The sequence below is a fragment of the Monodelphis domestica genome, chromosome 2 (genome assembly GCF_027887165.1).
Source record: "Monodelphis domestica isolate mMonDom1 chromosome 2, mMonDom1.pri, whole genome shotgun sequence".
Classification (NCBI taxonomy): Eukaryota; Metazoa; Chordata; class Mammalia; order Didelphimorphia; family Didelphidae; genus Monodelphis; species Monodelphis domestica.
The window spans coordinates 196732392-196758612 of NC_077228.1; the positions used below are offsets into that span (position 1 = coordinate 196732392).

A 26221-nucleotide genomic window follows, 5' to 3' on the forward strand; every position below is an offset into this window, starting at 1 on the left:
AGTTGGAACCTGAACAAGGACTTCTGGGAAATGCTCCTGAGAAGGGGGTCTTGAGTGCTAAGATACAGAAGGGAGTAGAAGGAAGACCTGTTTCTCTGGGCCATTTCAAGACACCCCTGGAGATTTCTGTCACTGACAAAAATCCCAACATCAAGGATTCCTGTTAAAACATCACAGATTCCTGTCAACAAACCTAATTTCTCTGAAGACTTTCATTCCATGAACTATTGAGATACTGGACTCAAATTTGGTGAGCAGTGCTCTCTCCCTCTTTCTATCTCTCTCCTGACTACAAGAAACACCTTTGACTTCAGTAATTAGATTATTTAGAAAAATATTTTTAGGATAGATTTGGGAAGGGAAGTTGGACTTTAAGATGTGGCAAATTCTGCCTATTCAGAGGATGGGCCTTTGAAAAGGGATTCAGAAATTAGGGTGACCTACAACCCCCTAACCATTACCCACTTCTTTGTTTACTCCAATCTCAATTAAATCAAAATAAGCAGTCAGATAGCGATTTCAAACTTGTTTATTTCCATCAAGGGAATAAGTTCATTGGCAGACTATGTCATGCTGCCAGTTTTCAGTAAGACACAAGGGGGAGGTTTGTGAGTGCCCCAAAGTAGCTCATAGTGGGATTGGGGTCCCACATACCTTTTCCTGTGGAGACTTCCCTGCTGCCTTTGAGGGTCAGCACAGCCATCAAGGGGCAATCATTCACAGAGGGGATGTATCTCCCTCAAGTAATTCCGGGACTCCGGGAGGAGATAGTGAGGAAAGTCATTTCATCAACCCTTTCCTTACTGCCTTCAACCCATATTTCTCTATCTAAGGAGGAAGAGTACCTAAAAATTACAACTGCATCCCTCTTAGAGGGATCTAGAGATCCAGTGCCAGTTCTGGAGTCCTCTTCTGCTTCTATCCCTCTCCTTCTGGGTTCAGGTAAACCTCCATCCTTGGGAGGTTTCTGTTGTTCTTCCTTTTATGTGCCTTTTACTGTTATGTGATCTATTTCATGTTTGTCTTGGTTTCTTGGTTTTAGATCCATCTGTGTTTTATAGATTACTGAGTTTTCTTTTTTGCTAATACCTAGGAAAATTTAAGTATTTTGTTGTGCACACAGAATTATTTTAGCCAAGAATTCCCTCCTTTGAGGAAGATTGGGCTAACTAAATTAAACACTGGCAAAATTAGATTAATCAAAATTGAACGGACTAAAATTGGAAAATTGTATTTTAAATTAAAAATAAAAAATGAACAAACCTAAGCTAATAGATTTTGGCCTTATGCTTCCTTCATTCTGAGGCAGGTTGTCTGGATGAGCACCCAATTTTTCAAATAATCCTCCTAACAGAGGATGGTTTTCTCTTGAGGAAGACTATTCTTATCTATGAGATAGCAACAAAGAACCCTCAGCTCTGGTCTGGTCAGACAGCATTCCAATACATGATTTATGAGCAGGCCATGCAGTCTTTGTTCTGGGAGTTTGAAAAGAGCGGGCTGAACTTACCACGCCTCTGTCATGTACGTCATTGATATGTCAAGCCAATGTAAATCCACTATGTGCTGCTGCATATTATCTCAATAAATAGTCAGGAAGGGTGCCATTCTTCCTTTTCCTTTCTTTTCTCCTCTCTCTCTCTCTCTAACCTGCCTGCTGGCCATATGCATCGCTCCTTTTTTGGAGCTTCACTATGGTCTCTAAAGTCTTTATTCTTTTCTTCCTTCTCATCTCACACCTGATCCCTGATCCTATCACCATACATTCTTGGTTATTTTTATCTTTCTTCACTGTATGCCCTACAAAGAAAGATAACAGGAAGAAGTGTCCTTCCTTAACAGATCTGTGTGTGTCTGCCTCAGTATCCCCACACCCCCTCTCTGGCTTCTTTCTCCTCCTCAAATCATAATCTGGTAGATATTCCCTTTAGTGCAGCGACTGCTGGCTGGATCACTGCACAAGCAAAAAGCTCAGAGTATATTTGACTCTCACAGGGAGAAAGGAAAATAATCTCACTTGGCCTCTGTTTCTGTTTCAGTTTTGTCATTGTTCAGTTTTTCAGTTTTTAAACTGCTATTGATTTATGCTACTCTGAAAGAAGCCTTTAAAATTATTCATCTGATCACGGAAAACATTTTACATTGGATTGAATGGGATACAAGTAAGTGTGTAGTTCTCAAAGTAAAGCATTTGGTTTACACCCTCTATATTCTCAAAGTAAAATGTCCAGCTTATACCCCCATCCCGAAATGACATGTATAAATAAGTCTGTTTTCAGCTTCCAGGATGTCTAGTTATTTTAGGATCAGGCTTTTTATCTCACTTCAAGGGCATTGTCAGGATTCTAGAAAGAAGGAGGCAGCCCAGCTGCAAGCTGCTTCCTTATCTCACTTTGCCCTTAAGAATTCAGGGTGAAACTCTTACCTCCTCCCGTGTGATGAGCTCATGTATCTTGCTATTTGGGGGATAGACTCCATGCCTAGATTGTGAGTCTTGGCCCCCAGACAAGGGGACCAGATAGAGGAGGGATCCAGCGTCTCATACCAGACATCTATATAACTCTGTATTTGCACCCAGGCAAATTGCAAATTGCCACCAGGCCATTTTGCCTTCCTCATGAGGAAAAGAAATAAACTTCTGTCTTTTTCACTCTCATTTTCTTACTCCAAGTGTGTAACTGTAATTCGGGTAGGTGGTCACTTTTATCAACTCAGGTTAAATACACTCATACAAGGTCAGTTAGATTCCTGTGGGTCGTATCCAAACTCAGGCTCCTGCATCAACAGATACTGAACTTGTTATTTCCCTGTTTTGTTCATATGCAAGAGAAATTCTTAGGCTACTTACACAGGCTGTAGATTTGCTAGAAAGAAAAAAGGGTAATGAGGCAAGTTCTATTCCACCTGACAGCCTTTACTCAGGAAACTGCTGCAAGCATGGGGGCAGTTAGACACTGAGACAGACACCTCTCAGGCAGTTAGTTACTTGCAACAAGGGAGCAGGAGCAATTTCCAACTAACCATGACTAGAATCTGAGTCACTAGATGAGAATGGAAAAAAAAAAGGAATGACACCAAGTCAAGACAGGATAGACCTCCTTAGCTTGTCTGATGCCAGCAAGGAGGAATTTCAACTCCCTTCCCAGTGCATGAAGGTACAAGGGAGAGGATAAGACACAGCCAGAAGCAGAAGAATTTGTCTTTCCTGAACTGTGTGTCCTTTTGGGAAAACCATCTTTCCTCTCCAGAGATCCTAGTGCTGACGACATTAAAGAGAGCAGAGGTGAAAGATAGAAACTAAATTCGTGACAAAGAAAAATACTTAAATATCTACTCTATGAAAATCTTCAATCATAATGGTTTTACAAGATAGAAGTTGAACTTCTCACCCTTGTGAAGTTTAATGAAAACCAAAATGGATAGCTTGAGATTGTTTTTGAAGTTGCAAATTGAATTTTCCGAACTATTTGAACGATTATGAAATTTAAGAGAGATTCTGTAAGCTTCAGAAAAATGTTAAAATAAGGAACTTGGAGAAATGTGGGATAAAAAAAACGACCACTCACTCAAATTACAATGACAAACCTGGAGTCCGGAAGTGAGAGGAGTAGAAACAGCCTTTATTCATTCTGAGAAAGGGCAGGTGCCTAGATAGGGAAAATGCAATGCCTGGACACAGATATAAACATAATTTAGGTTCCTGACTCAAGTCCCCCCTCCCTCCTCTGTCTGACTCCTGTAGTGTGGGGGTTGCAACTTACAATTGAGGCACGAGGTCCACTGCAATCAGAAAACAGCAAAGATACACAGCATGAGCTCATCATGAGCTTCTACTTGGGAGGGCCGAGGTTAGGATAGCCTGGCCTCTTTCCTTATTTCTTGAGCCATTTAGCAAGGTTGTTCCTGGCCCCTCCCCCTTCCCCCCCCAGCCCCCAAGCCTAAGCAGACTTTTTGTTTTAACATGTTTCATTCCTGATTGGGGTGGGGTGGGGGGAGCAAGATGGATGCTTTACCCTGAGAAGAACAGGTTTAATTCCTTTATTTCCCTTAATTGTATTCCAAATACCCCCAACATTCAGGCAATATAGGGAGAGACTGACAAGGTTAAAACACATAAATCACTTAGAGTTTTTCCCCAAATCCTAGCTTGTGAGTGTTATGGGGTGCAGATGGTGCACCCCTGGGGTACAGGAAGGATACCTTGTAAATCTTGAAATTTCTCAGACTTGTGAATGTTAAAAATTTCCCCATTGGGGAATTCTCAGTTGGAACAATTCCCTACTGGGAACATTCCCCATTTTGACTGTGAGAACTCACCAGGATCAGAAATGGGAGGACCTCTACTCCACCTGTACTTAGGACTGCTTTAGGGGAGAAAACTCCTTGCTGAACAATGAAAGTACTTTAACCCATACTTATAATGAGGCAAAAAGTTCTTTAAGCCATGCCTATTTTTAGAAGTAATACAAAGGGATGCTAAGTACCTATTAAAGGTCAGGCAACTTGTAAACTTGCCAGGAGTAAAGAGGTGAAAACTTATTCAGAGGTTTTCTCTTGAGGGGATTAGTCGACTCAGCTGTGTTTTCTCTGGTTCAGATTTACTGAAGGGATTAGTCGACCCAGCAGTGTTTTTAGAATGGGTTGTCCTTTGGAAAACGTCTACAGTGATTGGTAGATGGAAGAACTTAGGGGAGGTGACATAGGAGAAAACCCGCTATATAAGAAAGAGATTCGCTTGAGAGGAGCTCTTGGAGGAATTCTCTAAGGAGGTCTCTCAAGGGAGGCTGACTCTGGCTGGAACTCCCTCTGGGGAGACTCTGTCCCTCTGAACCCCTTACTTGGACAAATCTTATGGTGAGTGATAAAAGACTGACTGATTCTCTCTTAAGACTCAGGTCTAGGCCATGTTGGCTTAAGGCCCTTCATACTTATACTTTTTTTTCCTCTCTCTTTCTTTGATTACTCATTGTATTATTAATTAAATTCTCTATAAAACCCAGTTGACTTGGGTATATTCATAATTGGGAATATATTCCCTGGCAACCACCTTATATTTGATTTAAAAACCAAGACACTGTAGTGAAACATATTTTCTGCGGTCAAATTTACTCACCCACTTTTATATCTAGCATAATTTGTATCTTCCACCATTTTAATTATTACAATTTAAGCCATATACCATTTTAACTCGCCACAGTTTACAACCTCAACTATTTTAACTGCCACAGTTTATGGCAGACAACTATTTTAAATCTTACAGAGTGTTATGGGGTGCAGATGGTGCACCCCTGGGGTACAGGAAGGATATCTTTTGCAAGAATGCAAAGACTCCAAAACTTAGCTTAAAAACAAAAATAAATTTATTAATTTAGAAAGTAATGTTGAGAATGGCCAGGAGGATCATACAGGTGAAACAGCAAGATGGGGAGCAGTTCCTTGGGAGGACAGCATGGATGGAAAAGCTGTTCCCCAGACGACATCAGTTCTGGGGATTTTATGCTCTTTACAACAGATGCTGTGTCATGGTGTGGACGTGACCTCGAGTGCTAGTCACTCCGGCACTTGGTGGGGTGAGGTGGTCATCTGACTGGCGTCTGCCTGGAGGCACAAAGATTCCTTAACAAACAGATATCTTGAGATGTAGCCTGATAGGATCGAGGTGGAGACTGCAGGTGCATCTCTCTGTCCATAATAGTTTGCCTGAGTTTCTGGGGGTACAATGCCCATGTCAGTTAGCACATACAAAAACACTGATTTTCAAAGACAGGTACAAAGCAGTTAAATAAACTTTGCTTCAGGTTTCAAGCATTAGCTCTTTCCCCACCCACCATTCTGAGCCTGCTCAGCTCCAAACCCCACTCTCAGATCTATGGGAGTGGGAGATGGGGCTTGGTTTTTTTCCCCCCAAAGAAAATGGCCATTTAGTGTTACAACAGAAAACCATTTGTTTCTTTTTCCTCTTTCCTTTATACTTTTGGAGATCATTCCAATTGTAAATTCTTATTCCTATGACTCCTGCGACTCTTTTGAATTTGTCCTACCCATCCTAAAATATCCTGTTCAGAATATCTCAGGAACTAAAACACTAGTTCCTCAACTCTGCAACAGGCTTTAGAATACCTAAGGAAACTTACCTGACCCAATCCTTGTTGCAGCCTCACCTTCTGTCACTTTCCTATCCCTTAGGGCTTTGGAGAGTGACAGAGACAAGTGCTTGGTGATCCCTGGGGGGGGGGCACCGAAATGATCCGTGGGATGACCTGGCCAGTTGGTGCTTTGGCCAGGAATCCTGGAATCGTGAGAAATCCTTGGCTCCCTCCCCAGACTATAGAACTCTTTGTCCAGAAAGATCACATTTTCTTCCAGAAGTACTGACATTTTTTTTCTTGTGGGAAAGAGATATGAAAATACAAATTTATTTACTATTTCATTTCCAAATAAACTCTGTTGGTTCCCCAAAATGGGGACTCCCAGACAAGGTAAAACCAGAGGGAGAACAGTTCATTTCAGAACCACGAAACAACTAAAAGTAAAGTTTAATATTTTTGCAGAAGGCTTTAAGTATTACAACGTTCTCTAAATTAGCCTTCTAAGCTAGTTGAAATAATCAACAACTTTAGCAAAGTTGCAGGATACAAAATAAACCCGCATAAGTCATCAGCATTTCTATATATCTCCATGTTGGGGTCTGGGATTTCGCCCACCACCAAGGAAGACCCATAGACAATGCAATCAGGCAAAGGGTCATTTATTATGGGACTGGTGCGCACCAGTGGAAACTCTGCCACCAGAGTTCCAAGTTCCCTCCTGAAGACTTGGCCTTAAATACTCTTCAGCATGTATGGCCCCCCTCCTCCTTTCAGTCCTTTATCTGTTGCATACCATTGTTGGAACGTTGCCGGTATGTATGGCTCTCCTCAGCCCTTATCTGCTACATACTATTCTTGAAACCTTGACATTTTTATGTTACAGGGTCTTCCTTGCCCTTACGTTCTTATCTGGTACCCAGTGCAGCTGGGATCTTGGCATATTTGTGGCTCTGAACTTCCAAGGCCAGGCAGCTTTCCTGCTCGGGCCTCCCTCATTTCCAACTTCTTTTTCTCTCAGGGGGCAGAGGAAAGGCCTGCCCGATGAGGCAGCTCATAGCTCCCAGCCTGGGGCTCCATAATGGCTAGGGGTTGGTACTGTTGTTGGAGGGCCAAAACCTGGATGGCATCCAGCTGGTCTTTCACGAACCGAACAAGGTGATTAAAAATACAGGGACCAAATGTTAAGAGTAGGGTCAAGATTATAAGGGGTCCTATAAGGGACGTGACTAGGGTAGTGAGCCAGGGGGAAGAGTTGAAAAGATGGGCGTACTAGGGGCTGGCAGTTTCTCTCTTCTTCCGTGGGGCTTCTAGACCTTCTCGTAGCTTGCTCAGGGAGTCCCTAATAATCCCCAAGTGGTTAACATAGAAGCAGCATTCCTCGCCCAAGGCTGCATAGAGGCCTCCTTCCTTAAGGAAGAGGAGGTCCAGGCCTCATTGATTTTGAAGGGCAACCTTGGCTAAGGAGGCATATTATTTCTCAAGGAAGTTAATGGAGGACTCCAGCCTAGCTATATCCTCATTGACTGCCTTGCAGAGGTGTTGGTACCTGTTATGATTAGAATTTAGGAATATGGGGAGACTGAGGCAGGTAGAAATTAGTTTCTCTCTGCAAGGAGTATTATATTTTTTAGAGGTTTATTAAAGGTTAAATATTAAAGAATATACAAGTAAGAACCATGTGCCTAGGCCAGAGGCCTAGACAAAATAACCTCACATCAAGCAAGAGACGCCTGCTCCAAAACGGAAGTCCAAAAAAAGCCAAGAGCCCGCCCTCAAAAGCCTTTGAATCAGCTTAAATACCTTCTCAATCTCGGCCCAGGTGAGATTACAAGGCATTCTGGGGAAGTGGAGCAAAGGCTCGTGGGGATTGTAGTCCTGTATTCGAGTCTATTTTTTACATTTCCTCGTGTGATCATTTTTGGAAAAATTAATTTTTCCCCAAAAGGATCATAAAAACATAATAAACTTAAAAGATTACAATAGTGTGAGGATAAGAGAAAAAAGAATAAAACCAATAATTGCTGAACACATTGACAAAAAGTCGTTAGGGGGCAGTCCCCTTTGGCATAAAAGTATACATACAAATAAATGTTCAATCAACCACACCCAAAGTTCAATTTTGTGCAACTTGTGGTCTGGAGGCTTCTTCATGGTGGCTTCTCCAACAGTTCAGTTCTGGATTCAGAGAGGTAGCATCTTCTTTACCTAAAATTCTTCTCAAAAGGAATTTAAACTTTGCAATTTAAATAATGATTTTTTTTACATTCCCCCGTGTTGTGGGTGATTGAAAGATTCAGAATCAGTTAGGGATGCATGGCTGAGATATGAGGTATATGAATCAATTGGCAAGAGATATTAAAAAGACATCAGAAAATCCAAAAGAAAAGAAAAATTTCTGGATAAAAATATAGACTATCAAAGTCTTATGTGTAAAAATTCCAAGTAGAAGAAAAATAAATCTATAACAGGTCCTTTAATCAGGGCCCAATCAAAATGATCTAAGTAATGATGCATTTACCCAGTCAGTGCCAGGACTACAGAAAGGTACCACACTATGAGAGGCAGAAAAGGGGACCAGATTATAGGAGCCAAGGTTTCGGGGATATTCGTCTGTGAGTATCTTCAGGGTGAGTGTGGATACAAGGACTGTTAAAACACATGTTAAACATAGTAACCTCGAGTCTTCACACTAGGTTCAAGACCTTTGTATTGGCCTAGAAGTGCATCAATCCATCCTAGATTGGCCTTTCTTTGGCTCTGTGCAATGGCTCTTGTGTGTATATCTTGTCCTGGAATCAGACAGAATCATTAAGCAAAGTCCCATAATTTATTTAAATAATTAGTGGCATCATTTTTATAGTCACAAGCCTTTTAGGGCATGTATTAGCAAATGTATCTTAAACTTAAAAATCAAAAGGTTAAAGACAATCTTAATGCTGGTGACATGTGCTTCAAATATAAAAAGGAGAGAAAAGATAATAAAAAAACTGAAAAAGTATATTGCACATGCAAGAAAAATATAATAATAAAAGAGCTTTTAAAAATTCAAAAATATAGCTTATAATCATTGACACTCTGTGTCAGTTAAGAAAATATAAAATACAAGGCTTTCTCACCAAAAAATGAGATCCATTTCTTCTTTGTATCTGGCCATGATCACTGTGAGTAGAAGGCAAATGAATTGAACAAGGTTAACAATTTTTTCATCTTTAAAAATACAGTAGTACAAATATGTAGATATCAAAATCCCCAAAATTCTCAATAGCCCAATTAATTACAATAGCAAACAAACACACTTTCATATTTCACATAAGTTGCTGTATGACATTTTTAAAACCTATGAATTGATGGACATTTGTCACAATTTTTACAAACATAGCAATCCTTTGTGAATTTTAAAAGTCTCCATCTTGGTCTAGCACCCAAAAATTGTGCACACCCACACTACACGGGCATGTGCTAGTCAATGACAAATCAGAAATAACTAACTGCCCACCTGGGCTGTCCTAAGCCAAGCTAGAGCCAACCATTGGCATTTGTGAGACACAGGAAGTGAGGTAGGGAACAGCCTCTGGAATTCGCTGACTTCCTGTGGAGAGAGCTAGGGGGAGTTGGTGTTAGGAGCTTGGAGAGGGAGGACGCCCGCAGACAGCTTTCCTTCACGTGAGTTAAGGACTGATTCTTTCCACCTGGGCCTTTGGGCCTAAAACTCCCTCTGCCTTGGTCAGAGGTTGAGTAGCCCCTTTCCCTTTTCTCTTCTCTCCTTCTCTCCCTCTCCTTTCTCTACTTCCAGTGTGATTAAACCTCCATAAACTCCATTCTGACTTGAGTGTTTCATTTTAGGAATTTCATAAGTAAATTCCTTGGCGGCCATTGTTCAATATTACATAAATCCTGTAGCCACAATTTTAGCCATTACAATATTATAACCTCTCCCAGAAGCCTAAAATTTCTACATTTACACCTTCAACCTTGGTATTTAAACATTTTTTAAAACAAAGTAAAACTCATCTAGGGTTAAGAACATAATCAAGAAATCTATATATCATTCTGGTGTAAGTAAAGTAGTGATCTGAAGAGCATAAATAAAGGGGTGCTCCTTTTTCTTGGAGGCTTATAGGGATACAAATGCCCTGAGATTAACTGCCCAACTTCCATTCACATGTGGGAAGGTTGGGGGTTTATAAAATGTATTTCACTTCAGCTAATGGGCCTTACCTCGTGGTAGGGGCAGGCAAAAATAACCAGATTGTTAAAAAAAATTCCAAAAATCATATTTAAAAAACCCTTAAAATCAAATCATTTGAGGTATTTAGCACATTAAAATTCCAAAGGTTGTTAATACAATTATAACCAGTTCTGAAGTCCATCTATCCTCAGCAAAATAGAAAAAAGCTGTTTTTTCATATATGGGCTTATTCACAATAATATTTGTTCAACACAGTTATAGGGGGAAAACAACAGAATTTCAAAACTCAGTACATTCAAAATAAATTCAATCAACCTTCAGTTCACAGAATAATATTCAATCCAGTAATATATGAACTTAAAATCACAAAGTTATATCTTAAACAAAACAATGCAATAGAATACAGAGATTTTTTTATAAACCATTGGAGTCTGAAATGCCTTAGAATATAGCCTTTAGCTCTTCAAAGTTCCTTGGGGGTTTTTTTTTGTTTGTTTTTAATTATCCATTTAAATGTCTATTGTCCGAAGGTAGAGTAGTAAAGGCTAGGCTATGGGGTTCAAGGGATCTGTTCAGGGCCCCATAGTTGGGAAGCATTGGAGGCCAGATTTTAACTAGAGACCTCCCGTCTCTGGGCCTGGCTTCCAGTTCGCTGGGCCACCCATTTTCCTCCCCAAAGTTAAAGTTGAATTTTTGGGCTGAGTCTGCTCCCTGACAGGCAGGTAAAATCAATAAAATTGCCAGAAGAGTCAAAAATCCTTTTAAACCCATTGCTTTTTAGGTTTCTGTTTGAAAAGTCTGTTTCTTCTCTCTAGTCTTTTCTCTCTTTCCCCTCTCTGATCCCCCTGTGGCCAATAACCCCATCCACGTGGAGGCTTAGCCTAAGGGAAAATTACCCAGTCTCCTTTCCCTCTCTTCTCTCCCCTCCACCCACGTGGCCAATACTGTTACCAGCTGGTCGCAATGAGTCCTGAGTGATCTGCTCCAAGGATCTGGGTGATGAGCCAACTGGGGTTGTGCTCCAGGGTCTGGGGCACAGAAATAGGCAGGCAGCGGGCTGGTGAGAGGCCAGGAGCAGGAGCTGGAGCGGCTGCGGGGGTGGGCAAGGCCAGGACCAGGTACTAGGTGAGGACCATCAGGGCTGCAGGCTGCAGGCAGGAAGCGGCAGGGCCGAGCCAGGTGGGGTGGGCAGCAGGTCAGGAGCCTGTAGCAGCTTTGTGAGGGTAGAAAACCTTGGCCAGAGAGATATGGCTCAAAAAAAATTCTTTTCTAGGTACTAGCTATTAACAGTTGAACTAAAGATTAGAAAAGAAATCAGGAGATTGAGGGTTCGAGTCCCTTTGTGGTCGCCAAACTGTAAAGATTAAAATTTAGGGGAGACGGGGAGACTGAGGCAGGTAGATATTAGTTTCTCTCTGCAAGGAGTATTATATTTTTTAGAGGTTTATTAAAGGTTAAAGATTAAAGAATATACAAGTAAGAAACATGTGCCTAGGCCAGAGGCCTAGACAAAATTACCTCACATCACGCAAGAGACCGCCTGCTCCAAAACAGAAGTCCAAAAAGAGCCAAGAGAGAGTGAGCGGCACTCAAAAGCCTTTGAATACCTTCTCAATCTCGGCCCAGGTGAGATTACAAGGCATTCTGGGGAAGTGGAGCAAAGGCTCATGGGGATTGTAGTCCTGTATTCGAGTCTATTTTTTACAGCACTAAATAGATAAATAAGTTTGGGTAGGATGTTCATTTTTATTATATTGGCTTGTCCTACCCATGAGCAGTTAATGTTTTTCCAATTGGTCAAGTCTAGTTTTAGTTGTGTGGAGAGTGTTTTGAAGTTGTGTTCATATAATTCCTGTATTTCTCTTGGGAGATAGATTCCTAGGTATTTTATTTTGTCTAAGGTGATTTTGAATGGGATTTCTCTTTCTAGTTCTTGCTGCTGAACTGTGTTAGAAATATATAGAAATGCTGATAACTTATGTAGATTTATTTTGCATCCTGCAACTTTCCTAAAGTTGTTGATTATTTCAATTACCTTTTTGGTTGAATCTCTAGGATTCATTAAGTAGACCATCATGTCATCTGCAAAGAGTGATAACTTGGTCTCTTCCTTGCCTATTTTAATGCCTTCAATTTCTTTTTCTTCTCTAATTGCTACTGTTAATGTTTCTAGTACAATGTCAAATAGTAGAGGTGATAATGGGCAGCCTTGTTTCACTCCTGATATTATTGGGAATGCATCTAGTTTATCCCCATTGCAGATGATATTAGATGATGGTTTTAGATATATACTGTTTATTATTTTTAGGAACGACCCTCCTATTCCTATACTTTCTAGTGTTTTTTTTTTCTTTTTAAAATGTTTCTTTTTATTCTACTTTCTAGTGTTTTTAATAGGAATGGGTGTTGTATTTTATCAAAGGCTTTTTCTGCGTCTATTGAAATAATCATGTGATTTTTGTTGGTTTGCTTGTTGATATGGTCAATTTTGTGGATGGTTTTCCTAATATTGAATCAGCCCTGCATCCCTGGTATAAATCCTACTTGATCATGGTGAATGACCCTTCTGATTACTTGCTGAAGTGTTTTTGCTAGTATCCTATTTAATATTTTTGCATCTATATTCATTAGGGATATTGGTCTATAATTTTCTTTCTCTGTTTTTGACCTGCCTGGTTTTGGAATCAGTACCATGTTTGTGTCATAAAAAGAATTTGGTAGAACTCCCTATTTGCTTATTATGTCAAATATTTTGTATAGTATTGGAATTAGCTGTTTTTTGAATGTTTGATAGAATTCACTTGTGAATCCATCATGCCCTGGGGATTTTTTCTTAGGGAGTTGTTTGATGGCCTGTTGGATTTCATTTTCTGATATGGGATTATTTAAGAATTCTATTTCTTCTTCTGTTAGTCTAGGCAGTTTATATTTTTGCATATATTTGTCCATATCACCTAGATTGGTATATTTATTGCCATATAATTGGACAAAGTAGTTTTTAATGATTGCCTTAATTTCCCCTTCATTGGAGGTGATGTCCCCCTTTTTATCTTTGATGCGGTTCATTTGCTTTTCTTCTTTCCTTTTTTAAATTAGATTGACCAGTGCTTTGTCTATTTTGTTTGTTTTTTTCAAAGTACCAGCTTCTAGTCTTATTTATTAGTTTAATAGTTCTATCAGTTTTGATTTTATTAATTTCTCCCTTAATTTTTAGGATCTCTGGCTTGGTTTTCTTCTGGGTTTTTTTAATTCATTTGCTTTCAAGTTTTTTTTTATTTGCATTTCCAATTCATTGACCTCTGCCCTCCCTAGTTTGTTAAAATATGCACTCAGGGATATGAATTTTCCTCTGATCACTGCTTTAGCTGCATCCCATAAGGTTTGAAAGGATGTCTCACCATTGTCATTTCCCTCATTGAAATTATTAATTGTTTCTATGATTTGTTCTCTAACTGATTTTGGAGTATCATATTATTTAATTTCCAATTAATTTTTTATTTGGTTCTCCATGTACCCTTTCTGATCATTACTTTTATTGCCTCATGATCTGAGAAAGCTGAATTTATTATTTCTGCTTTTCTGCATTTGTATGCCATGTTTCTGTGACCTAGTGTATGGTCAATCTTTGTGAATGTGCCATGTGGTGCTGAGAAGAAGGTGTATTCCTTTTTGTCCCTATTTATTTTTCTCCATATGTCTATTAACTCTAATTTTTCTAAGATTTCATTCACTTCTTTTACCTCTTTCTTATTTATTTTTTGATTTGATTTATCTAAATTTGATAGTGGTTGGTTCAAATCTCCCACTAATATGGTTTTATTGTCTATTTCTTCCTTCAATTCTCCTAGTTTCTCCATTAGAAATTTGGGTGCTATATTATTTGGTGCATACATTTTTTGTGCATACATTGATTAGTGACATTTCCTCATCTAAAGTCCCTTTTAACAAAATATAATTACCTTCCCTATCCCTTTTAATCAGGTTTATTTTTGCTTTGCCTTTATCAGATATCATGATTGCAACTCCTGCCTTCTTTCTATCAGTTGAGGCCCAGAAGGTCTTACTTCATCCTTTATTTCTGGCCTTGTGGGTGTCTACCCGCCTCATGTATGTTTCTCAAAGACAACATATGGTAGGGTTTTGGATTCTAATACATTCTGCTATTCGTCTATATTTTATGGGTGAGTTCATCCCATTCACGTTCAAAGTTATGATGTCACTTGTAGACTCCCTGGCATTTTGATATCCTCCCCTAATTCTGACCTTTCTTCTTTAGCTATAACCTTTCAAGCCAGTGATTTACTTTAAATCAGTCCCCTTAGTCCCTTCCCTTGATATGTTTCCCTTTCTAGCCCCTCCCTTTTTGTTCCCTTCCCCTCCCTCCTCTCCTTCCCTCCCTTTTTGTGTTCCCTCCCCTCCTACCCCCCCCCTTGGTTTTCCCTTCTCCCTTACCCTGTTGGATAAGATAAAATTCAAGATCCCAATGGATCTGGATGCTCTTCCCTCTCGGAGTTGATTTCACTGAGAGTAAGGTTTAAGTAAAAACTCTCTTCCTCTCCTTCTTATATGGGAATTCTTCCCCTCCCCTTCCCTTTGTTTATCTTTGTGTGAGAAAGATTATTCTATTTAGTCCCCCCCCCCATTTCTTGGAGAATATCTTGGTACCATCAATGATTCTAACCTCCCTTTTTCTTTCTATCCCCCCCTTTCTCCATATCTCCTTGATGCCCCAAACTTTCCCTATGCATGATTCTTCTTACTACTCTAATGATGCATACAATTTTTGAGGGTTACACATTACATTTTCCCCACATATTAATATATATATATACATATATATACATATATATATATAATTTGATATAAATGTAGTCCTTATAGAAGAAAATTTTAATAAAAGAAAAAGATAACATTTTTCTCCTTTTCCCTTTCCTTCATATTTACCTTTTCATGTTTCTCTTGCTCTTTGTGTTTGGATATCAAACTTTTCACAGAGATCTGGTCTTTCCTTTACAAACATTTGGAAATCTCGTATTTTGTTGAATGTCCATACCTTCCCCTGGAAGTATATAGTCAGTTTTGATGGATAGCTGATCCTTGGTTGAAGACCCAGCTCTCTTGCTTTTCCAAATATCATATTCCATGCGTTATGGTCTTTCAGAGTGGAAATTGCTAGGTCCTGTGGGACCCTGATTGGTGTTTTTTTATATTTAAATTGCCTTTTCTGACTTCTTGTAAGAATTTTTTCTTTTGCTTGGAAGCTTTGGAATTTGGCAATTACATTCCTGGGAGTTGTCTTTTGGGGATTTAGTGTAGAGGGTGTTCTGTGAACTCTTTCAATGAATATTTTGTTCCCCTTTTCTAGAATCTCTGGGCAGTTTTCTTTGATGATATCATATATTATGATATCAAGATTACTGTTTATCTCTGGTTATTCAGGTAGACCAATGTTTCTTAATTTGTCTCTCCTTCCTCTGTTTTCCAGGTCTGTCACCTTGTCAGTGAGATATTTTATGTTGTCTTCTAATTCTTTAGTCTTTTGACTTTGCTTTATTAATTCTTGCTCATTTGCAAGATTTTTGTCTTCCAGTTGCCTGATTCTGACCTTTAAAGACTGGTTTTCCTTTTCAGTTTGGTCTGACCTGTTTTTTGTGGCTTCGAGTTGTTTCTGCATTTGCATATTTTGGTTTCTCATATTGCTGATTTCCTTTTGCATTGTTTCCCATTTTTCCTGCCAGAAGGTTTCCATCTTTTTGATAATTTCCCATTTAAATTCTTCAAGAGTTTGTGGAGAATTTCCATTTCCTTTGGAAGGTTTTGGAGCATTTGTTTGTGTTTCCTCTTCTATCTCCTCTGTATTTTGTATTTTTGCTCCATAAAATGTGTCCAAAGTCACCCCCTTTATTCTTGCTTTTCTTGGTGTTTGGAGGCTTTTGCACTTCTGTACTGTTTGTCTTCTCTATCTGAGTGAGGAGGACTGGCTCTTAGTGTATCTGTCTGATCGTCTGAGGTTTTTACCCCAGGCAAATTGTCCATTCTCTGCAGCTGCTCTGTCTTCCAGGGGAATCCCAGGGTCTGCCCTCACCTGCCTGCCGAAGTTTCAGGTGTTACTGCTCTCAGTTCCCTCCATTTGCTTCTCTGCTGCCTTACTTCCATGCTCTGACCCTGGCACAGCACTGTTCACAAGGTACCTCAATGCCTTTGCTGGCCCTGAGGTTTCTGTCCTTTCAGAAGATCCTGCACTCTAAGGGGGGGGGAGGGGTCCTGGACTCCCTGAGCTCTGAGGGCTTCTGATGGGATTAGGTTCAGCTGGGTTAGTCTGTATGTGCCTCGAAGCAAAAACCTCTGCTGCTTCCCTGCCTCCCCACCCCCAGACTGGCCCAGGTTACTTTCAAGGTATGCCCTTCGGAGCAACCCCTTTTCAGGCCCTGAGGTTTCTGTCCTTTCAGAATACCCTGCACTCTAAAGGGAAGGGATCCTGGCCTCCCTGAGCTCTGAGGGCTCCTGATGGGTATAACATTTAAAAGAGTGTGTGGCATAAACTGTTATAGATAAAAGAGTGGTTGCCTTAAATTGTGACCTCAGAAATATGGTTTCAAGACAGCGTCTTGAGTTAAATCAAATATAAAGTGGTCACCAGGGAGAAATTCCCAAATATGAAATATACCCAAGTCATCTGGGTTTTATAGAGATTTTAATTAATACAAATTAAGGAATTAATGAAAGTGAGAGAGAATAAGGGAGGAATAAGTATGAAGGGTCTTAGCCAACATGGCCTAGGCCTGAGTCTTAAGAGAGGGATCAGTCAGTCTTTAATCACTCACCACAAGATCTTTCCAAGCAAAATTCTAGTGTTCAGATAGACCCACCAGTTCAGCTCCTCAGCTCAACTACGTTCAGCCACCGAGCCCTTACATTCAATTTTGGTAAGCTCACTTCTCTTCAGAGAGAGTTCTCAGAGAGTCCCTTGCTCTCAGCTTCTGACCTCCTTTTAAAGAGAATTTTCTCCTATGTCACCTCCCCTAAGTTCTCACATCTACCAATCCCAGTAGACATTTTCCAAAGGACAGACCATTCTAAATTCACACCTGAGTAGACTAAAACCTCACACCTCTTTTGTTAAGGCTTGTCCCTTACAAGTTTTCAAGTTGCCTGACCTTCATAGGTACTTAGCACCTTCCTAAAAATAGACTTAGCTTAAGGCTTTTGCTTCACTATAAGTATGAGTTAAGTATTTTTTCATTGTTCAGTAAAGAGTTTACAACTTTATCTTCCCCTAAATTATGCTTAAGTATGGGTAGAGTAGAGTTCTCATATTCCTGACTAAGTCCCTTCATTGTTTAAAATGGGGAATGGTCTTAACCAAATCTTCTGAAATAGGGTCTGAGAATTTTTAAGATTCACATGGGATTAGGTTCATCTGGGTTGGTCTGGATGTGCCCTGAAGCAAAAACCTCTGCTGCTTCCCTGCCCCCCCATCCCCCTAGACTGGCCCAGGTTACTTTCAAGGTATGCCCTTCGGAGCAACCCCTTTGCAGGCCCCAGGGTTTCTGTACTTTCAGAAGACCCTGAACTCTAAGGGGGGAGGGCTCCTGACTCCTGATGGGATTAGGTTCAGCTGGTTTGGTCTGAATGTGCCCCGGCCCTGAGGCCCTTTTGCCAGCCCTGATGTTCCTGCTGCTGACGCAGGCTCAGGGCTCTGGGTTGGGGGAGAGGGGTTCTGGGACCTTCCTTCTGCCTTCCCCTTAGACCTGAATGATCTAGGATTCTGGCTTTTGGGAGGTGTACCTTTTGATCTGAGTCCAGGAGGAGGGTTCCCCGGCTTTGTCCTGTTGTTAAGTTTGAATTTCAGTCCCCAGTTTGTGATCGGTAAGGAAGGGTTTTCAGAGGTCTGAAATTTTTCTGCCTCTAAGCCACCATCTTGACCGGAAGTCCTTCCCTTGATATTCTTGACCTTTTGTTTTTCTAGATGAAATTTGTTATCATTTTTTCTAGTTCTATAAAATAATTATTTGGTAGTTTGATTGGTATGGACCTGAATGAATAAATTAATTTACCTTAAATTGTCATCTGTTTTATATGCTTTTATATGTTTTAATGCTCAGTTTACCCATAAGAACTTAATGTTCCAATGATTCAGATTGGCTTTGTTTGAAGTGTTTTGTAATTCTGTTCATATAATTCCTGTGTATGTCTTGACAAGTAGATTCCCAGGTATTTTATATTGTCTAGAGTAGAAATTTTCTTTCTAACTCTTACTGCTGGATTTTGTTGGTAATATGTAGAAATGCTTCTGATGTATTTGGATTTATTTTGTATCCTGTAACTTTACTAAATTTATTAGTTAATAATTATTTCAACTAGTTTTTTAGTTGATTCTCTAAGATTCTCTATGTATACCATCATAACTCCAAAGAGTGAGAGTTTAGTTTCCTCATTGTTTACTTCAATTCTTTCCCTTTCTTTTTCTTTCCTTATTGCTAAAATTAGTATTTTTAACACAATATTAAATAACAGTGGTGATAATGGGCATCCTTGCTTCAACCTTGATCTTACTGGGAAGGCTTCTAAATTATCACCATTGCAGGTGATACTTGCTGAAGGTTTTAAGTATATGCTACTTACCAGTTTAAGGAATGAGTCATTAATTCCTATGCTTTCTAGGGTTTTTAATAGGAATGGGTGTCATATCTTTTGCTACTGCTTCAGATGTGCCCAAGACCTGTTGCTGTGGTCAGACCTGCCCTGGCGAGCTGTGCTCCATCTCCACCCTGGTGCACTAGATCTCTCATCCAGGGCTCCCAAGTTGTTTTGTGCTAAAAATTACATCTTGTCTTTTTGTGGGTTGTGCTGCTCCAGAATTCATTTGGAGTCATCTTATCATAGTATTTTGGAGGACAATTTGGTAAAAGTCAGATGGGTCCCTACCCCTTGTCCATCTTCTCAGCCCCCTTGGGATATCCATGTACATGTTCTTCTGGAGGAAATCTTCAGAGTTATCAAAAATGAATATTGGCTTCAGGATCAAATCTTCTCTGATGTAATAAAGACACCAAAAAACTCCTTTCTCTAGAGAATCTATCAGCTGAGTTGTTGAAGAATATGGTGTATTCTGTTGTTTTGACCTTTAATCCCTCTGATGTTAAATAGTCAGAATATTTCCCTCTAAAATTTTTTAAAATTACATTTATTTTTTAATACATAAAAATGGATCTTTCTCCCCTTCTCACTTATGTCCACCAGAAACCCCCTCCACCCACAAGAGAACAAATCAAAGTCCTTTTGTAACAAATATCTAAAGTCAACATAAATCCCAAATTCTTGTTCAGTCATTTTCAGTTGTGTCCTTCTCTTTGTGATCCCCATTTGGGGTTTACATGGTAAAGATACTGGAATGGCCTGCCATTTCCCTCTCCAGTTCATTTGACAGATGAGGCAACTGAGGTGGGCAGGGTTATGTGACTTTCCCAGGGTCACAATCTAGTAAATGTCTGAAGTCAGATTTGAACTCAGGAAGGTAACTGCCTGACTCTATTTCTGTTACTTTGTCCACTGTGCCCCCTAGCTGTACCTGATTCACAGGCTTTTCCAGTTAGGGTTAGGGTTAAGGTTAGGTTGCTTCCATCTCCTCAACACTTTAATAGCCTCATGAAAAGCTCCTTTTTGTTATGATTAAAAATAAACCTGTATAAAAGAATCAAACATACATTAAGACATGTCTTCCTTATGTGCCTACAATTACCTGTTTAGATTTTCAAAGAATCAGCCAATTAATTAGTCTACCCTGACATGAGATACATACTTTGCCCCCTAGAAATCCTGTCTTTCTCCTAATGAACTGACTTCAGAGAGGAACCTTCTATCCCTTGCCCTTGGAACACAGTCTGTCTCCTCACTATTCAGGCTTCTGTGCCCACATTAGTGTAAAACTTTTTCACTCTCAACTACTGATCCTCATTAATGGTGAGTTCTTCATGGACACAGAGAACAGGTGTTTCTTGTCATCCTTACTCCATTGTCATTGTCTCTGTCCCTCTACAAGGCCATTTCTCCCTCCCCCTCCATTATGCAAGTCCCACAAATGACCCATAACACTTAACATCAAGGTAGAGGACACAGGACAAAATGTGGTGTGGACAGAGGACTGAGACTGGGTGGAAAGGCACATGGGCATGGGGTAGAGGTTCATTTATTTCTTGCTTTGGAAATGAACAAGGAATACTGCCCTGAACATAATGGACCATTATCAAACATTTGTTGAGTTAGAAATGGAGCTTTCTTGGATTGTTGCCTTTGTCTCACTCACTTTCTCAAGCCACATACTTTCTCCTATTCCCAGACCTCTCTTCAACCCAGGATCCTTGAATCCTCTCTCCCCATTCCATCTCTCATCCCTTCTCTACCCTCTAGCTGCTCCCCAAGTCTCCCTACTTGGGATCATTCATATGGTGCCACTGAGGACCCCTTTTCTCTTCTCTTTTTACATTTCCAAGAATGGAATTCAAGGTTTGACTTCACAGGAGATTCTTGTTACAGGGACTGAATTCCAGAGACTGGGTCCTGTCTCACGACTCCAGGTGGAGAAAGATCAGTCAAGAAAAATAAAATAAAATAAATAACAAATGGAAGACAGCTTAATCATTACGGCCATGGGACTGCTTTTCACCTCGAAGCTGCTCCAACATTCCCAGGCTTGATTTCTATTTTTATACCCATTTTCTTGGCATGCAGATTGTATTACCTAACACACATGTTCAAAGAGAGATAATTGTAAAAGTTATACAATAACTTTTAACAAATCACTTGATTAACAATCTATATTTTTGTATTGTGATTAAAGACAGAATACAAGATAAATGATTTTGTCACAGGTGGTTTACTAGGGAGTTTGAGTTCCTGATTTGTGTAATTGAGTCACTGAGGCATATTGAAGCTTAGTGTACTTGTACTGTACCTATACATATTGTATGGGCCTCTATGATTGATTTGTGTGCTGGCTTCATGAGAAAGTTTTGGGCTTGGCATTTAGCTGCGGTTTTGTTGGGAATTATGTACCTAAGTAAAAGTTAACCCATGATAGTCTTTTAGGGTTTGGGTTTAAGGGTCTGATCTTTAGGAAATGTTTTAGGGAGTTAGGGTACAGGTGTTTTGCTCTTGAATTATTTCTTTTGCGTATAGGGGGAATAATAATCAAACCAATTAATAGGTAAGGGGCATTGAAGAAAGAAGTCATGCAAGGGGGATAGAGTGGGCAGTCACATCTCACCAAGGAACACTCTGTGATCTCCCCAACTACCACCCATGACTGTGTCAAGGTGTCATGGTCTGATGGCCCTCAGCACTGAGTGAGAGTGATTTTTTTTGCCCCTGAAAGTCTCAGACCCATGGGCTTAAGACACTTTGAACTGGTGCTCTTCAGAGGTAGGGAGGCAGCTGGGAAGCTCCTGGAAGGACTGGTTCATTTTCTCAGCCCCAGGCTCCTGGGAACCATGCTTGGCCTTTGCATGTCCCTCTCTGGTGTCAGTTCAGGACTGAGACTTTGCACTGAATGACCAGTGTCCAACCTTGGAAGGGGTTTTGGGGTACAGTATGCTGGGAAAACTAGTAGGAAAAAAAGAAAATCTGGGAACTCTTTCGTGACCATTTCCCATTCTGCTGTATCAGAGATTCATTAGCAAGACACTGATGCAAAAACCACACAAGGGCACGTTCTTTCCTTCTATTTTTGACAATTTCTGTTTTCATATTGTTATTTCTTCTCACAAAAAGGAAAGAAAAAAAGGGAGAAAAGAAGGGGAAAACAAAAGGACGGTAGGTTCACTCTTTCCCCCAGTTGCTCCACAAGCCCCAATTTATCTTTCCTATACCCACCGCCAAAGTTAGCCCCTAAATTCCACTTTATTTTCCCTCCTTGAGAAGTTCAGGGTGTTAAGGACTTTAGTGAAGAGGCTGCTAAACCAAGAGGTTCTAGATAGTGCTTGAAAAACAGAGAGGGCAGCATATAGGGCACAGAGGAGAGGCAGAGAATGAGGGTCCCAGGCAAAGAGGGGACCATTACCCTGTAGGTCAAGGCCACAGAGACCTATCAGGGCCTGCGTCACAATCAGCTCCTCTCCTTGAAGGCTCTGGAGGAGCTCACAATGGAGAGGAAATGGTCCTGCCTCAGTTCGAGGGAAATTCTCATCCAGGATGGTCTTCATCTAGTGGTTAGAGAGAGAAAGAGAATGTGTAGCCATGCAGCCAATCCCCAGTTATGTGCTATGTAGACTGTCCATAATAAGTCTGAATCCTAAGCCAGCCCTGCTCTTCTCCCTCATCCTCCCGGGCCTCTGGTCCTGGTTCCTGGTCCTTGTAGGCTACCTAGAGGCAATGTGGTAGAGTAGAATGGGTGCCAGGTCAACTGTGTCAGCCACTAATGGAGTGCTGGACCTTGGCCATAGCAAGCCACTCTCTAGCCAGCTGTCAAAGGACTCTACTATGTCTTAGTCCTCTTAGAGCTCTCCAACTCAATTCTGTTCTTTAGTCTTTGGACACTATCCCTGGTAGCCCCATCCCAGCCCTCCTTACCAGCTGCAGTTGTTGGGAGAGAATCTTCTTTTCCACAGACATTGCCAGCAGTTGCTGTTGCTCCTCACTCAGCTCTGGGGAGAGGCAGAAGGGGCCAAAGAAAAGAGAAGAGGATCAGAGAAGGAAATGGAGGGCAGAGCCTGAGAGAAGCAGGAAGTCTGTTCTAAGCAAGTAGATGTGGGAAGTGGTCCCAGGGTGGGGAATGGGGCTGTGCTAACCACTGGGACATGTGGATGGGAAGGGCCATACATTCTCTGTCCCCCCGTAAGTTTGTTCTGGGCCTGTGGACTAGGAAGTCTTTTTAACTTGGAGAACAAAGCTATGGAGGCTGGACTGTTTGATCTTTTGCAGAGTGGGAGGGAGGAACACTGACATGAGTTACCAAGCACTGTTCAGACACTGGCATCATGGAAATGTGCCCTGTGGAGGCTGTTCCAGTGGGACCCACCATATTGTCCTTACCATGGAGTGCTCCCAACAGGTAGAGAATGCTCCCTGCCCAGGAAGGGTTGAGTTTGCCTGAAGCATCCTGCAGCTTGGCTAGGATGGCATCCCCAGGGCCCCCTAGGAATCCTGGGGTCACTGGCTCCTCAAGGTCCAATGCTCGGTTCATCTGATGGGGGCAGATAATAGCAGGCAGTGAGGGGGCAGTAATAGGAACAACACTCTCCTACTCTGACATCTTGCATTTCTCACTAGTTCGCACTAGTGAAACATCAACTGTAAAATCTGTAGTTTCAGCATTAGTCAAGAATGAATTTCAGATTGACCAATTGCCCATTCTGTGTATGGGATCAGTAATATTCTATCCTGTGCATCAGCTTTGTGCTTAATCTGTTGTATTAATTATGATGCTCTGCATTTACTGTAGATGAGAATTTTCTAGAACAAGGAGATATAATTAATTACCTAGAGTGGCTCTCCAATATACAGCATTTTGCCTCCCCCATCCCCACCCTCTTGTTGTTCCAGATGGGAAGGGAGACCTCTTCCACATTGACAAATGCCAATAAGGTAGATAATGGGGAACAAGGGACCTATACTTTGGGGACTCTGGTATTCCAGAAGAATCTCCCAAATGTGGGCATGCTACTTATTCTCTCTGACATACATGCCAAACTCAACAACACAACACCTAAATTTGGCCACACTCACATTCCAGAGTTTTGGGGAAAGGAGAAGACTTCTGTAGAATGGGAGATGACTAGCCCATCGACCCCAATAACTATGCCAACCCAATCCTCAGGGTGTGGAAGCTGAAGCTGCTACTCTACAGAGGCACATGAAGCTAGTACTCTACAGTGGAGCTGCTACTCCATACTAGAAGATACCACTCTGCACCTGGATAGCTGCTATTCCATCAGCTTCAGGGAGGCTACCCTACTAGCCTCATGGCTTATCCATCAGCCTTAAGGCTACTTGACTAGTTTCTCAACCAGCATTGGTGAACCTTTTAGAGATCCTGTGCCCAAACTTCACCTTCAAGCTGCCTGTGAGCCCTTCCACATTACCTCAGAGAGCAGAGAGAGCAAGTGCTCCCATTACTCTGCTGGACAGAGGGGCGGGACATGGAAAAAAATGTTCTTGGGTTCTGTGAAGAAGGGGAACAGAGCAGCCTCCTCTGTGCCACTGGGGCACACATGCTATGCCTTCACCAACATGGCGCTAGAAAGTCTAGAGTGTTCCCCCCACTATTATACCACCACAAGCTTCTTCAAATAAAATTCTTTTCTTACTTCTGGATTAAAAGGAGTTTGAGTCTCTCATTCTTGGGGTGAGGCCCTGCTACAAACTCAAGTGTGTAGCACTCATCTGGGAAAGGATAGTCAGGGATATCACAGGCTTTTAAAAAAGTGCTTACTATGTGCCAGGAACTGTGCTAAATCTGTGAGATCCAGAGAAAGGCAGTAACTGGGTCCCTGCCCACAAGGAACTCACAGTCTGATGGGGAAGCCAAGAGAAAATAATGATGTACATCCACAGTATAGGGAAGATAGATGAGAAGTGATCTCAGAGGAGAGGTTCTAGCAGTGGGGCACTCAGAAGGTGTCCTGAAGAAGGTAAAGTTTGAGTTTTGGCCAGAGCACTCAGTGGGGCATTCCCAAGAGAGGGAAGACAGAGGGGGATGTTATTCCAGAGCTGGAGTTATTTCTCTCCATTCAAAAGAGGAGTCTTCAAGGGAGGGGAGGCATCTCCCCCATCACCTAGGGAGCTTGGTTTCGTTCCTCTCCACATGCCTCCTCACCCATGAACCTCGTTTTCTGCCCAACCACATGTTTTCATGAGAAGCTCATATCTGACTCTCCCTCATCCCCAGGCCCTACTCCATGCTCCTGCATGTCTGCCTATGTGTCTACTTTACCATGTCCTCCAGCTCTTGTAGGGCTTTGGCCTGGCCCAGAAGCCCCAGGAGGGCCTCCATCAGGCTTTTCCGGTGTTTTTGGGTCAAGGTCTCCAAGATGTGGATCTGTGGTTTCACCTCTGCCTGAAGTGCCTGGAATCTGGTGGTCCTTTGGGAGGGTTTCTCAGGCTCCTGCTGCCACATTACTTTGGAAACAGAATGGTTGGCACCAGGACCTTTGAGTTTCACATCACTAAATCCAAGCATTCTCAGCCCCCTCCCCCCCATCAATCATTCAGCCAGGAGCTTTCCTTATACCTGGGTTTGTCCAGGCCTTCCCTTCTGCCTTGGAATCTTTTCCTGTTTTCAGTTCCTTGTCCTTCTGGCCCTTTACTTCTGTATCCCTTAACCCCAATTACCCTCTCCCTCTTCTCTCTCTGCTTCCCCTTCCGTCTACTTCTCCCTTTCCTTCACTCCATCCCAACACTCTCCATTATCTCTCTTCCCATCTTCTCTCCCTCACCCTTTCCCTATATTCTCCATTGCTCCCTCCTCCTGTCTCTAATTTTCTCTATTATCCTCTATTTCTTCCTCTTCCTCTTCCTCTTCTTCTCTCTCCCTCACCCAATTGTGCCCCTCAAGGCTCCAGCTCTAAAGGAACTGATTTCCTGGTTGCGGGGTAGTCCCCCTTCCTTTTCTTGCATTGGGGCTTCTGTAAGTTTTGGGCCAAGGGAGAAAGCTTTGAGAGAAGGAACTCCAGGATTTCTTCCTTGGCTTTCTGACTTCCTCTCTCGGTCCAACCCTGACTCCCTAGATGGAGTCTAGTGGTGAAGGGAGGGACTGGTTCAGTTCCTTACTTGAACCTGGGATGGCATCGCCCACTAACAATAAGAGTCCTGCAATGAAGACACAAACGAAGTCAGAGACACTCCAGATGAGGCAGACACATGAAGAGAGACAGCAGTGCTGAATAATGCAGAAGGTAATGTAACCTCTATACCTCTTCCCCTCTTCACCAGGTAGGAGGCCTGGGGA

The 26221-nt window shown here is 41.5% G+C and overlaps 1 protein-coding gene and 2 long non-coding RNA genes across 3 annotated transcripts in view; 2 read left to right on the forward strand and 1 right to left on the reverse strand.

Annotated features, from left to right (window-relative positions):
* Positions 1-23011, forward strand: LOC103099890 (uncharacterized). The gene is made up of 3 exons (XR_008916367.1): positions 1-250; positions 22048-22089; positions 22884-23011. It is a non-coding gene; the product is annotated as an uncharacterized LOC103099890 (long non-coding RNA).
* The window catches only part of LOC100016750 (gasdermin-A-like), a 23283-nt gene continuing 17487 nt past the window's right edge, over positions 20426-26221 (reverse strand). The window contains exons 7-11 of the mRNA XM_056816773.1: positions 26044-26082; positions 25208-25392; positions 23308-23458; positions 22846-22919; positions 20426-22478 (exon numbers count right to left, since the gene is read on the reverse strand). Coding sequence (XP_056672751.1) covers positions 22158-22478; positions 22846-22919; positions 23308-23458; positions 25208-25392; positions 26044-26082 — 770 coding nt within the window. The 3' untranslated portion in view covers positions 20426-22157. The remainder of the gene's footprint in view (positions 22479-22845; positions 22920-23307; positions 23459-25207; positions 25393-26043; positions 26083-26221) is intronic.
* Positions 23201-24594, forward strand: LOC130457223 (uncharacterized). Its single transcript, XR_008916368.1, has 2 exons — positions 23201-23326; positions 24092-24594. It is a non-coding gene; the product is annotated as an uncharacterized LOC130457223 (long non-coding RNA).